This window comes from Acomys russatus, chromosome 11 (genome assembly GCF_903995435.1).
Source record: "Acomys russatus chromosome 11, mAcoRus1.1, whole genome shotgun sequence".
Lineage (NCBI taxonomy): Eukaryota > Metazoa > Chordata > Mammalia > Rodentia > Muridae > Acomys > Acomys russatus.
The window spans coordinates 56154528-56168802 of record NC_067147.1 but is presented as its reverse complement, the minus strand read 5'-3'; the positions used below and the strand labels follow the sequence as shown (position 1 = coordinate 56168802).

The 14275-nt window shown below is 52.7% G+C and overlaps 1 protein-coding gene across 1 annotated transcript in view; it reads left to right on the top strand.

Annotated features, from left to right (window-relative positions):
- The window catches only part of Abcg1 (ATP binding cassette subfamily G member 1), a 57040-nt gene that overhangs the window by 41152 nt on the left and 1613 nt on the right, over positions 1-14275 (top strand). The window contains exons 5-14 of the mRNA XM_051153388.1: positions 391-441; positions 5336-5481; positions 6921-7044; positions 7393-7507; positions 8938-9086; positions 9240-9341; positions 10144-10312; positions 11613-11713; positions 11924-12082; positions 13850-13968. Of these exons, the coding sequence (XP_051009345.1) occupies positions 391-441; positions 5336-5481; positions 6921-7044; positions 7393-7507; positions 8938-9086; positions 9240-9341; positions 10144-10312; positions 11613-11713; positions 11924-12082; positions 13850-13968 (1235 nt within the window). The remainder of the gene's footprint in view (positions 1-390; positions 442-5335; positions 5482-6920; positions 7045-7392; positions 7508-8937; positions 9087-9239; positions 9342-10143; positions 10313-11612; positions 11714-11923; positions 12083-13849; positions 13969-14275) is intronic.

The following is a 14275-nucleotide window of genomic DNA, read 5'->3' as shown; positions in this document are numbered from 1 at the left end:
TCCCACACCTGCCACCTTCCCAGGGTGACAACTTCAAGTCAGCAATAGTTTATCACCTGAAACGTGGTGGTCCTGAGTCGGGTCCCCTCCTAGTCTGTTTTCAAACCCTGCTGCCTTAGGGTTACCTCATCTCTGTGTGTGCACATCTGAGTCATCTCATGGGGACACCAGAGATAACTGAAGTATAGCCGACCCATGTAAGTCCCCCAGGACCCCACACCTCTACCAGGCCGTGGGCACGGGGAAGCTGAGATCCATCAAGCAGCTCTAAAGAGTTGATGGGACCCTGGACCGTAGTGTGGCTTTGGCAGTGGAGTGGCTTTGACCATGGTATGGCCCTGTGGGACTCATCCTTCCGGAAGCCGCCTCACTGTTGCCTCTTGCCCACAGGTGTCTGCGCATCTAAAGTTGCAGGAGAAGGATGAAGGCAGACGGGAGATGGTGAGTGTGCAACTCCAAGCCACACGTGGTCCAGAGCGTGATAGAAATACATGTGAAAAGTTGGGGGGTAGGGGGGAGGCTTGTTCTTCTCTTCTGTTTTTTTTTTTCTGTTGATTTTCTTTGCCTCCTCTTGAGTGTGTCTGTGTAGGTGAGTGGGAGCATGAGAAAGCATGTGGTAGGATGCAGTGGCTAGAGTCCAGGAAAGATGGTTTCTGGGGCTAGAATGACAGGTAGATCTAGCAATCCAAAGCCTCAGCGCCAGAAGACACAAACCTCAGGGCCTGGCCAAGGGCTCCGCCCCCTTGGATGCTTAATACATTTTAGATAAAACTATTTTTTTATGAAACACTGACAATGGAGACAGTTAGTCATTGGTTTAAAAATAACCCCCCATCCACCCACATACCTTTGCAAGGAGAAATTGGGCTTTTACATATTATTAACCAGCCTTTACAAGGAAAATTTTTTTTAAAAATTTTTTCCAGCCTATCTGAGATGTTTCTCCTCCCTTTTCTCAGTTTTCCTGGCTCCCTGAGCACTCAAGGAGCAGGGTAGGACACAAGTAAGCAAACCCAGCAGAAGCCCCAGGAGGTCCTGCAGGTGGGGAGTGCCAGTCAGTCCATAGTCCCAGGCCACCTAAGGGAAGTTCAGCTTGCCCCCTTCTTGCTGTCTCTAGTGTTACTGGGTTGCTCAGTGTAACAGAAGGTCACCTCACCCGATGTCCTCTGTGCCTTTTGACACCTTGCAAGGCCAAGGGGCAGTGCAGTTGACTGGCAGTTGCCAGGGACATTAGTGTGGTGTGGGCAGCATCAAAATACTTACCTCAGGAAGTATCTGTTGCCAGTCTGCTCACTTGCTCTCCCCTCCCCTCCCTTTCCTGCCTAGAGGGGCTCATGTGATGTGGATTAAGGTGGCTTGCTGTGGGAAAGCAGCACTGGGCAGCCTGAGGGTCCCCCTTCCCCCTTCCTCACAGGACCCTCCCATTCTCGGGATTCTCTGTCACGGTAGTGGAGTGTGCAGCGTGGAGAGGAAGAACTCATTTCTGAGATGAGGACATTTCCCCAGAACTACTGAAAATGTTTCCTGTGGGATTTTCTTATTCTGAGATTGAGGGGAAGAAATTGAACCATTTGCACCCAGCACAGAGAAGCTGTGGAAAAGTTCAGAGGCCGTGCGTGGGCGGTGGTAGAATGGGGCTTGTGACCTCATCATGCAGGATGAACTTCAAGAGCCATTATGGCCTCCGGTCTCCTCTGAATAGTGTGACATAAAAAGACACCACCGCCTGTCCCTCACTGACTCCCATCCTCAGATCTACCTCCACCGCCCCTGAGAATGAAGACAAGAAGAGACAAGGCTTAAGGGCTGACGCCCCGGGAGATTTGCTGCAATTCTAACCCCACTACTTCAGAATTAACAGACTATTTGCAGAGTCCCTGGGATGGCCCTGATCCAGTCTCACTGTGCCCTTATAAGAAGAGGTCAGGACAGGCACTCACTCAGAAGGGTTAGTGTTAAGGGCCCAGGGAGAAGACACCATCTGCAAACCTGGAAGAGAGGGGTCACAGAGACTGGGAGAAACAGTACCACCCACACTGTGGGCTTGACCAACCGCTTTCATACTCTGAGGTGCTGTGTCCAATGTCTATGCCTTCAGTTTGAGACATTTTGTCATGGCAACCTGTGCTGAGTCAAGTCAAGCAACAATTGCGATGACAAAAGAAAAGTCTAGAAAGGAAGAAGAAAAGAAAGGAAACCAAGTGTCAGAACACAGTGTGCCAGGGTGAGCCTGAGGTGGCCTACACCAATGGATGGGGTCCTTTATCCTTTATCCGAGGCCTGTTCCCACACTCCCTGGTCCTGCATTCCATTTTTCACTGGTGAGGAGGAGGACCACTCATGGTTGGACCAACAGTGAGACTGGCAGAAGCCAGAAGTGAGTTCAGATGGAGCACTCTCCTTCGGAGCATCCTTGTGTTTCCTGGTTACTGATAAGAGGGCTATGGTAACCCTGGGACCAACCTCCATCCCTGGTCCCTCCAATCTACCGGCCTCACGTGCTCCATGAGGGCCTAAAGCTCCATCCAACCTCGATGAGGCAGTTGCCACCAAGCAAAGCAATGACGGCAAGACTGATTGTCCTCCCTGGTGTGGAAGACGCTGGGTCTCTCTGGAGAGTGAGCAGCTGGCAAAGGGCTCAAACCAAAGACCCAAGGTCTGGGCTGACCACAGACTCTCATAGTGTAGAGGTGAGCAGACCACAGGGGAGGGTCCGGCGGAGAAGCAGAGCTGACCACACTGGTGGTGGCCTCTTTAGCTGTGGCTTCCCTGAACCTCTCTGGGTATCTTGGCCTATATCACCCATACACAGGGTCCCTCCTGCCTTTCAGGCAGAGTCAGGCGAATGAGACAGTATCTTTTAAGTTTTCAAGTTAATATGATCAATGAGAGTGTAGGATGGAGAGATGGAGGTGGGGCTGTTTCTTCATAGCTGTGGCTCTGTGGCCAGCCTTTCCCTATGTAGCTGGGGAAGAAGACATCACTGGACTCGGGCCTCTGAGCAGGTGACCACTATGAGGCATGCCATCTTTGCCTCTGATGCTGTTCCGTGCTGTCAGAGTCTAGCTTCTAGATTCAGCTCCTCTTGTGGGTGCTGGCCAGGGCCCCAGGAGCCCATTCCGCTGCTGGAGTGGAAGGTGGCCTTTTTTGGAGAAGCCTGGAGCCTTCTAGAAAAAGTCATAACTAGGGCTCAGTCTGACAGGCCTGTCATGTATACCCAGCATCCATTATTCTGTTCTTAGAAATGTCCCCAAGAGAGCCAAGCCCTAACTCCTCCTCCAGTCATAGCCCATGTTGTGTGTTACAGTAAACCAGCCATGCAGGCCTAAGGCACTGGTACGTCCTGCTTGTGTTTGTACCAGAAATCTCACTTGCTCTGAGCCTCTTCTCGGATGAAGAGCCTGTAAGAGGCATCTCAAGGACAGAGTTGTGGCTGGACACTACCCTGGCTCATTTCTCGTCAGCCCCTGCAGCAGCACCTCAGCGTATAGGACGTGGGTGAACAATGGACTGGCATTCTCCAGCACTTCATGGAGTGTGCTGTTCATAGCCTGCCTTGTTTCCCAGAAAAGGCACCTTGGCCCCGAGAGCTCTCTGGTAGTGCTGCTTCCTCAAGAGAGAGGTCACCGGGAGCCAGTCTTGTGCTGCTGAGACCGTCCCTAGAGGGTGAGGCTCCAGGAGGCCTTGAATTGCAAGTGACCATGGGGAGTTTTGTTTTGCTTTTTGTTTGCTTATTTAGGAAAACATATAAATGCAGTTGGTTTTTTTGTTTTGTTTTGGGTTTGTTTTTTTTGTTGTTGTTTTTGTTTTGCCCCTGCTGACTACTTTTAAACCTAAACCAACCTATATAGTTAGAGTCACTTCTGAGACAAGGCTGGAGAGGCCAGGCCTGGCCTAATAATGGCTGTAGAAACACATTAGGTAGGCAGAAGGGCAGCCACAAATTGGTGGCCTCTATTTCCACTTCCCTGACATGAAAGTGAAGAAAAGGGGGGTGTATTTTGTGTATGGAATGTCCCTCAGAGGAAAGCACCCCCCAACCACCCTGCAGGATCAGCCAGCTGTCTGGAAGAGCCTGAAGCCCTGTCCTTGAAAAATCAGCTGACATCGTGGCAAGAAGCAAACTGCCAAAAAGATTGGCTCTGCCTCTCTGGCCCTTCCCGGACAGCCACACGGAAGCCATCTCAGGTTGATGTCCATCTCTCAGAGGCATGGCGTTCCAGGAGACTTGGTTGAGAGCATCCACAAGAAGAGGCAGACAGGACTTGATCCCGGGTCCCTGGCCCCGAGTTCAGCCACCAGTTCCACTTTATACCGACCACACATAAATAATTCAGAAGTCCAGAGTGGAAAGTTTCTTCTTTGTGAGTTTTCCTCCTCTTGGATGACCTCATCTCCCCAGAGAAACCACTGGCCAACATCCTCCTGGTATGGCCACCAGGGGCTGGCTGCCTCAGAGCTGTTGTGCCTCTGGACAAATTCTGGAACCAATCACCGAGGCCTCCTCCACCCCCAGGAGAGGAGCAGGCTCAGCATCTGCTTCCCAAGAGCCCGCTGACCTGTTTGCTCCCTTGGCCAACATTAGGTCACCATCCTAGGCCAACCAGAGGACCCTGCACGCAGCTAACTCTGTCTCTATTCTCCGCCTTCATCCCAGAGCCCTGGACGTGGGGTGACCACTCTGTCTGTTACAGCACAGATCTGTTCGCTACCTTGAGCCACTTACCTGTGCACAGTCTCAAGTGGCCTCCTGACAGGGCTGGCTCGGGGTGCGTGTTAGGGAACTTGCAGAGAAATTGCTCATATGCTTCATGTGAGATGAGAACATGAGTGATAGCTGTTGGGGGTACTTACCATGTGCCAAGTGTTCCATCACTGTACTTGATGGTCACTGACACTTGGCACTGGTCACAGACCTGATCATCCATCTAGTTATGTGTCCATTAATCCATCCATTGATCAAAAATATATAGGACATTTCTTCATGCCAGTCATTGCACTTGGCTTAGAATTGAAGGATGATATGAGGTCACGGAGGCTGAGTGAAGATTCCAACCCTTGACTTGACCTCCCAACGCTACTTCTTGCCTCTTGACAATTCTGCCTATCTCTCCAGGAAGGACCACAGGTTTAAAGACAGCACCTGCCACTCACTTGAGATGACCTGAAACAGACCAGCACTGTGTATGGTCTGTGTATGGACTAGCGAGGCTGTGCCGGGTAGGGTATCCCACAGAGCTCATCAGGACATCCCACAGGGCTCAGCACATGTTCCTGATAGTCACAAGCTTAGAAGGTTGTTCCCTAATAGAGACTCTGGTTTTGTTGCCCACAGGTCAAGGAGATCCTGACAGCATTGGGCTTGTTGCCCTGTGCCAACACGCGCACGGGGAGCCTATCGGGTGGCCAGCGGAAACGCCTGGCCATTGCCCTGGAACTGGTCAACAACCCTCCTGTCATGTTCTTTGATGAGCCCACCAGGTAAGCCTGTGTCTGGTCTCTGTACTGGTGACCAAAAAGAGACAAGGCAGTGTCACTTCTAGAGTATGTTCTGAGGTTCTTAGAGGTGGCCCTGCCATCTTGGTATGGCCTTGGAGGAGCTAGCATCTGTAGGATGGCAGGACAAAACCACTGGCTTAGAGGCTTGTGTGTGCTTGGGACATGGGGTACTGAATGTAGAGGTATGGTTGCGGTTTGGAAACAGCCCTTTATAGTATCTGTCTCCCCCTTTTTCTCGAGTTATCTGTGGCATAGTACCCTGAAAGCTAGTGCTAATGGGGTACTTTGAGAAAGGGGCCTGATATCTTAGGCTTGTAGCACCCCCTCCCATTTTAAGTGCCTCACTGCTTTTGTGTGGCCATGAGAATTCTGAATTCTGTCCTGGACACACCTGCTGACACTTGGGCCGATGCTGGTCTCAAGTCCTGGCTCCTGAGTTCACGGGTCACTGGTTAATCAGCCCGCCTTTCATCCAAGCATGTTGTATTCAGGCATTCCCAACACAGTAGGCCAGCTGCACAGGGCTGGCCCGACTGACTTCATCCTGACTTATTCATCTCCTTCCCACTGTGTGCTCATCTCGTGGCTGCCCACTGAACTTGAGAGGCATCCCAAGCATCACAGGGGGAGGGTCACATCTACCTCAGCGCTGCCGAGTGCCTGGCCCACAGTCGGGGCAGGGGTGCTTAAAAGGGCCCAAAAGACAACTTCAAGAACCTTTAAAATTGCCACACACACACACACACACACACACAAATTGCCTCTCACAGGCAGGCTTGGTGCTGTGGGGAAAGCCAGTGCTCAGGGGTGCCCACTGTGATGCATTCCCATTGTTGGGAGGTACACAGTAGAAGCAAGACAGGCTTGGGGGTGTACAAGCAGGAGAGGAAAGGAGAGAGGAGGGGAGAGGAGAGGCGGGGAGGGGAGGGGAGGAGAGGAGAACCCACCTATGGGTGCCAGACACTGGCAAAGCCCTGCAAGCCTCAGGACACCACTTCACCACAAAAAGCATCAATATAGTCAATAAAACATCATTAGGAGCATAGCCGCTGCCCCGCCCACCCTTTCTAACAGCCCCCACGTGGGTGAAAGAATATGGCATTGTGACTACTGCTTACTTTGGGGCCCAGCTATTTACCCAGACAGTTCTGATGTCCCTTGCCTGGTAGGTGGGGCACCCCTCCCCCCATTCCACAGCCAGTCCTTGGGGAATCTGCTGGGCTTCTCCCTTCTTGTCAAGAGCACCATACAGTTTACAGTCCCCGTGGAAGTGTGACCCTTGAACAGTTACACAGGCCAAGAAGAGCCTGCCCTTGGGGGTGTAGCTACCGGTCTTGTGTCAAGCCCTCCCTCAGCAGTGACCTGGGACACTGGGCTTGTCCCTCACATTCTCAACCTTTCCTGGTGATTTTGACTTACAGTGGCCTGGACAGTGCCTCCTGCTTCCAGGTGGTGTCCCTGATGAAAGGGCTGGCCCAGGGTGGCCGCTCCATCGTCTGTACCATCCACCAACCCAGCGCCAAGCTCTTTGAGCTCTTTGACCAGGTACGTGGGCCCAACCACAGTCAGGGTCCTTGACCTAAATTTCCACCCCAGATTTCTACCCCAGACCCCATCTCAAGATCTCTGATAGGACTGAGATAGCCTGAAAAAAAAATTAGACCCTGGATCCTTATTCTCTCTACTAGTTTTTAGGGTGATTAGCTGACTGTTGGTTAACTAGCTGGTTGACTGACTGAATAGCTGGTTGCCTGGCAGACTGACAAGCTGGCTCATCAGTGGGCTGGATGGATGGATGGATGACAGGATTGAAGGACTGACAGAGTGGGAGCCTCTAGTGCTTTACAGAGGTGAGGGCTATGGTTGATGCCTTTCTCTCGTCTTTTCTCTCAGCTTTATGTCCTGAGTCAAGGACAGTGCGTATACCGGGGAAAGGTCTCGAATCTCGTGCCATATCTGAGGGATTTGGGTCTGAACTGCCCTACCTACCACAACCCTGCAGACTTTGGTGAGTAGAGCCCCGCCCAGCTGGAAGGAGAGGGAATCTCCCCCAGTCTAGTGTATTCGGTCTGATGCCTGAGTCAGGGGTTACTGACCGATGGGGCGGGGGCCATCCTGTGGTGGTACCTGTAGGAACTCCAGGCAGGCCTCTCTTCAGAGGACTTGTCTAATGACCAGGCTCTACCCTGTCTGCACAGCCTCACCCTCTGTCTCTTAGCCATCCCACACTGGTCACTAGACTCAGGACCAACCCTACATCCACAGATGCTACCCAGGACCACTCAGGTCCCAGCTGGATAACCCTCTTTTGTGGCTCCCCCACCCCTGGCTGTATTTCTTTCAGACCTCTGGCCTCACAGCTCCCAGGGTTCCATATGTCACTTCCTAAGTGACCCTGGGAATGTTCCTCACCCACAGGAAGCAGACTGCCATGAAGTGGGGCGGGGAGGAGACAGGCGAGGGAAAGCGCCACTTAAAGGGGAGAACTGGACATATCTAAAAGCCAACAGAAAGATCTTGTTTGCAGTCAGCTTATTCCCTCACAAGCGAGAACAAGAGAGAGGTGATAAGCACCACTGAGCTGGGGAAGGGAGGTGGAATCCCAAAAAGGGGGACAAAAGGAGGGAGGAAAAACATGGATCATGGGAAGATGGCAGGTATCTGGTGAGATGAGGTGGTGAGATGGCTTCAGCTTGATAGCCACATAGAAAAGGAGTTGCTAGTTCACTAAGGGTTATAGGGGCAGGAAGGGTCTTTGACATCTTCAGCATGGTATTGGGATGAGGGCTGTGCTATCCAGGGAGGCAGTAGAGGAAGGAGAAGGACTCAGAGGTGTCTAGACAGCAACAAACTGTCATCACCACGGAGTGAGTGGGGACCGGTGAGCAACCACAGAAGTAATCTAGGCAGAGGGAATTTGGACGGGGTCCAGGAAGGACCGAAGAAGCCAGTGAGGAAAACCAGAAGATGGAGCTGCTTGCTGGGAAATGAGGGGTGTGGCCCATGGTCCCCAGTCTCAGAGCAGTGGAGCCTATGTGCTGTGAGCTGTCCTTCCCTGTGGACCATCCATTCATTGTTCCTTATGCTCAATGCTTGAGCAAGGAGCCTTGCTTCCTCCTGCCCAACCCACGCTCTAGCCTGTGCAGATCCAGAGCAAGGGACTCAGTGCACGCTGTACAGATGGTCACGGCATAGATGCGCAAGATGCAGGCACGTTTGAGTGTTTGTGCTTCCGGTCTCCTGAGGGTTGTGAGCGAATGTCAGTCAGTCGGCAACCTGCTGCCATGGCTCTCTGGTGGTGCCTCCTTTTAGAGCATTCTCATTTTACCATATAGGCTTTACTATTACAAAGCGACAGAGTCCTTCATTCCCCACCAGCACTGTGGTGCATCTTCCCAGGAGCCCCTGCCTCACTTTACCCTCTGTTGTCTTCTGCAGTCATGGAAGTGGCATCAGGAGAGTACGGCGACCAGAACAGCCGCCTGGTGAGAGCCGTGCGGGAGGGCATGTGTGACTCTGACTATAAGAGAGATCTCGGAGGCGACACAGACGTGAACCCATTTCTTTGGCACCGGCCTGCTGAAGAGGTGAGCCAGGTGAAGGGATTCGAGTGGTCCGGAGATATAGGTCCTGCAGCGTAGCTCGCGTGCCTGATGCACCTGCCGCATAAGGGCCCTTCTGGAGCAAGGTGGGTGTGGTAGGCATATGGCTCAGTCACCCCCTTCACTGTGTATCCTCAGGACTCTGCCTCCATGGAAGGCTGTCACAGCTTCTCGGCCAGCTGCCTCACCCAGTTCTGCATCCTCTTCAAGAGGACCTTCCTCAGCATCATGCGGGACTCGGTAAGGATGTCCTTGGTGGTCTGTTCCCTCGCCCCCTACTCCAAGCACACTTTCAAGTTGGTAATCCTCAGTTTGCATCAATCGGCAATCACTGTTGTGCCTCAGCAACAGAATGCCCCCAGATGTCTATGTCCACATGGCCTAGGTGCTGGTATCATATATGTGCTCGTAGGTCAAGATGAGCTTGGCCCTACCTATCTTCCCATTCCAAACCCCAAACTGGATAGTTCTAGTATGGGCCTACAGAAAAGTGCTAGAGGAAAGCAGAGGCCTGAGATCATGCAAAGAGGGAAGCAGGGGAAGATGGAGGGTTTAATAGATAGCACCATGGGTCCAGTGGGCACTAGGCAGCCGGCCTGGGGAGGCTGAAGTCCAGCGTAGCCTCACAGCCCTATGCTGGAAGACCTGTAACTTAGCCTATGAGCTCCTGCTCATAGCAGCCCAAGCCACAGCTCAGCAGTGAGGTCTCCTGTAGAGCCATGCCCACTATTGCTTTGTCTCCTTGGGAGGGAGACCAGCCTTGATTGCCAGATTTGAATAGAAGCAACAAAGCCTAGTAATTCTTTTTCTGTTTCAGTAGTACATGAGTTCAGCGTGCGTGTGTGAACGCGCATGCGTGTGTGTGTGTGTGTGTGTAAATGTGAATGCATGCACTTGGTAAGGACTCTGATTACTTCCCTTGAGGAAAGAGAAGGTGGCTCTTATGATCTTCTGTCGCGGGAGTCAGAATCCGATGCCCCCAGTAGCCTTGGCCCTGCTCTCTCACTCCTGTGCACTGGGTGAGAGCTGTGCCTGCCCTTAGGTCCTGACACACCTGCGAATCACCTCCCACATCGGCATCGGCCTCCTCATTGGCCTGCTGTACCTGGGGATCGGGAACGAAGCCAAGAAGGTCCTGAGCAACTCCGGCTTCCTGTTCTTCTCCATGCTGTTCCTCATGTTCGCGGCCCTCATGCCCACCGTTCTGACCTGTGAGTGTCCCTCCCCGGCTAGCCGGGACTCTGACCCAGGCTTGGGGGCTGAGGCGTCGCTTTGGCCAGGTGTGGCTTTTACTGCCACATTATGTCCTGATGTCTCAGATTCAACCTTTTTATGGTAACAAGACAGGTTGTGTTATATTTACTATTGGGTAAGAAACTATTGTATAGTGGGTTGAGGGAGATGCCCCGGTGGTTAAGAGGACATCGTGCCCTTTCATAGGCCCCAGATTTGGTTTCTAGGATCCATGTTGAATGGCTCACAACCATGTGTAATTTCAGCTGTAGGGGATCCAATGCCTCTGGTCTCTGTGGACACTTGTACATATGTGACACACACACATACACACACACACACACACACACACACACACTACTGTGTCTAGTACAAATGATCAAATCTCAGTAAAGGGCAATTAGGCTGGTGGAAGGCAGTGGAAGGAAATTCCCCAAAGTTTGCTATTTAAGAGACCCTCAGTTTGGCTGTGCCTACCTGACCAGTGGAGTTCAGCTATCCAGACAGCCTGGGCTGGTCAGCTCTGGCCTCTCTGGGCTGCTAGGTACAAAGCAGAAATCTAGTGGTCAGATGACCCCATCAGAGACAGGGCTGGTCAGAACGGTCCCATGAGCCACCGTGGGGGCACTCAGTGTTCTCAGGGACATGGTCCACTCTGGGTCTTCAGGGGACCACCTGGATTGGTTTCGTTTTTGCTACTGTGAGAAAATAGCACAACCAAAAGCAACTTAAGGAAGAGAGCATTTATCAGGCGTACAGTTCCAGAACCAGCATCAGTAAAGGTGGGGGAGGTACGGCGGGCCCACAAAGAGCAGGAAACCCGTTGGACACACTTTATCTGCGCACATGAAGCAGAGAGTGAAAACAGGAAATGGGTCAAGGCTGTAAACCTTTAAAGCCCACCCTCGGAGTGATCCACTTCCTCCAGCAAGGGCCCACCTCCTGAAGTTTCCAAAACTTCCCCAAACAGCTACCAACTGGGGACCAAGTGTCACATACATGAGCCTGTGGGGGGACATTTCTCATTCAGACCACCATGAAATCCTTAGATTAGAGAAATGGCTGGTGATTTTTTTTCCAGACCAATGAGTCTGGGTTGCATCTTTTGTTTAAAGTCTGAGTACTGGAGTGTTGGGGGGGCTGGGGAGGGCTGGGGGGATGGGCTCACACTGTGTTATAGGTCAGAACCTTAAGGACTCAGCCCAAGGCCATCCACGTGCCTTTCTGACTCCCTGGCTGTGCCCACCTGACCCATCTCTCCTGTCTTCTTGTCCCTAGTTCCCCTGGAGATGAGTGTCTTCCTCCGAGAGCACCTGAACTACTGGTACAGCCTGAAGGCCTACTACCTGGCCAAGACCATGGCTGATGTCCCCTTCCAGGTATGCGAGCCACCAGGGACTTACAAGGGTGAACGGACGTCCTCCGCACCCTGTGGAGCTAAGTGGGACCGGTTTCCACTAGGGTTCTACTGGGAAGTGGAGCAGGATTTGGTGGGATCTGTGGGGTCTGCGACCGGAAGGGCCACAGGGGATAGCTGCCCGCTGGGGACAAGCAGAGCCCCCCCAGGGACACAGATTCTGTCCTTGCAGATCATGTTCCCCGTGGCCTACTGCAGCATCGTGTACTGGATGACATCGCAGCCATCAGACGCTGTGCGCTTTGTACTCTTTGCCGCTCTGGGCACCATGACCTCACTCGTGGCCCAGTCCTTGGGCCTGCTGATTGGAGCTGCCTCCACATCCCTGCAGGTACATCTGAGGAAGTACTGAGCAGTGCTGAGCTTCCGTCTGCCTCCTTGGTTTAATGAGGCCCTATGGGGCTCGGCAGTTGCCCCGTACCCTTAATTCTGTCCTTAACTTCTAGTTGTCGTCACACTGTTCTCATGGGAAAGAATAGCATTGCTACCCATGATCAGAATATTATTCTCACAGTGGTGACTTGGAGTGTCTGAGCCTACACACTGTACACACCCAGACTTGTTCATGTTGTACCAAGCACACCCCAGGACCTCATTTTACAGGTAGGGATGACTAAGGACCAGAGATGCCCTGACTGGTTGGCAACACACAGCTGGCACAGAGGCCAAGCCCTTCACACCTCTGCTCTTGCCTCCGCAGGTCCACTTGGCCACCCTTTGGCCCACCAATGGTAGACACCCACACCTCACCCAGAGCCTCGCAAGCATAGCGCTTCTCTGTCTCTTTGAGTGTGGTCTCATCTCCGACCCCCAGCTCCCTCCCTGTCCTTAGACAGGTCCACACTGTGTTATAGGTCAGAACCTTAAGGACTCAGCCCAAGGCCATCCATGTGCCTTTCTGACTCCCTGGCTGTGCCCACCTGACCCATCTCTTCTGTCTTCTTGTCCCTAGTCCCCCTGGAGATGAGTGTCTTCCTCCGAGAGCACCTGAACTACTGGTACAGCCTGAAGGCCTACTACCTGGCCAAGACCATGGCTGATGTCCCCTTAGAAACCAAAGCCACCTGAGGCTCTTGAGGTCCCATGCCGTGTTCCAAGGGCTCCTGGGTGCTAATGCTTCCCAATTCATTGCTAGTGTCCCCAACAATGGCTTCCTGGCCTCCAGGGTCCAGGTTCCTTACTTGGAAGTGGACTCATCCTTGGTGTCTGCCACATAGCATTCTCACAAGGGCCAATGACAGCACTCTGGAGAAGGGCCTGGGACATATCAGCCCCAAATCAGGCCTGTAGAAGAGCATCTGTCACTCCCATGTTGACCTACCCCATTAGTCAGTGTAGCCCATGCACCTCGTTAGTCCCATCCAGACATCAGAACCATGCTGTTTTTATAGATGGCTTTTTCCCCTATGTTGACCCCCATCTCACCTCTGCAGATCCTCCCCCACCCCTCTACCCAGAGCTTTGGACCTCAGAGGGTGTAACTGACTGCGTGCTGGATGTCCTTTAAGCTCATACATACAACAACATGCATGTCACAACCACGTCTCAGAGTCTTTTCCTCAGAGCCTGGTCAGTGGGAGCAGCTACTTGCCAGCCTTGCCACGTGTTGCTCTTAGCTCTCAGGGACAGCAGGACCCCAGAGGAGGGGCCCTCTAGTGGGTCCCATGGGGTCCTTGAAACCTGTCTCTGGCATTTGGCTCCACAGCAGGTGACAGCATCTTTGCCACTAGGTAGGACCCCCAGAGAGGTGGCCCTACCCAGTTATCAGCTCCAGGGAGAGCAATAAGCTGCTCACTAAGACTCCTTAAAGACAATTCCCAGAACACATTGGCCTTTCTCCTCAGGAAATTCTGTTCATTTTGTTTGGTCTCCTTCCTCAGCTGGGCTTTCAGGGCCCCTCGTCAGTAAATTAACTTCTGGCCCTGCCAGGGGACATTCTTGACCACCGTCCTGGCCTTGGCCAGCCCAGGAAGACTCTGTCCCTTCGACACTCCTCCTTTCTAGCCACCTGGATGTCCTCAGGGTCACCTGAGTGGGTGGGTAATGCCCCGCCCCCTCCAGTGAGCACTGCTCAGGTTCCCGCCCCGTCTCACTCCAGGTGGCGACATTTGTGGGACCCGTGACAGCCATTCCTGTCCTGCTTTTCTCCGGATTCTTCGTCAGCTTTGACACGATCCCAGCCTACCTGCAGTGGATGTCCTACATTTCCTATGTCAGGTACATGTGGGCAGTGGCGGTGGAGGGTGCAGGCCTGGGAACTGAGTGGTGACAAAAGGGCTTGGCCACCCCGGAATCTGCACCTGCCTTTATTTTTCCCTTAGTTCTGTGCCCCACCTCTCCGGTGCACACAAATGCATGGAGACTCACACCCTGAAGATGCTATGGCATGCCCTCAGATTCTGGGTATTTCCAAGGGTGTGCCCGTATTTATGTAAAAAGTGCTACCACAACGCTATCCTGATTATAAAACCTAAACAAGGCATCCAGGGCACAACTGAAATACCCCAGGGCCTTCTTATCAACA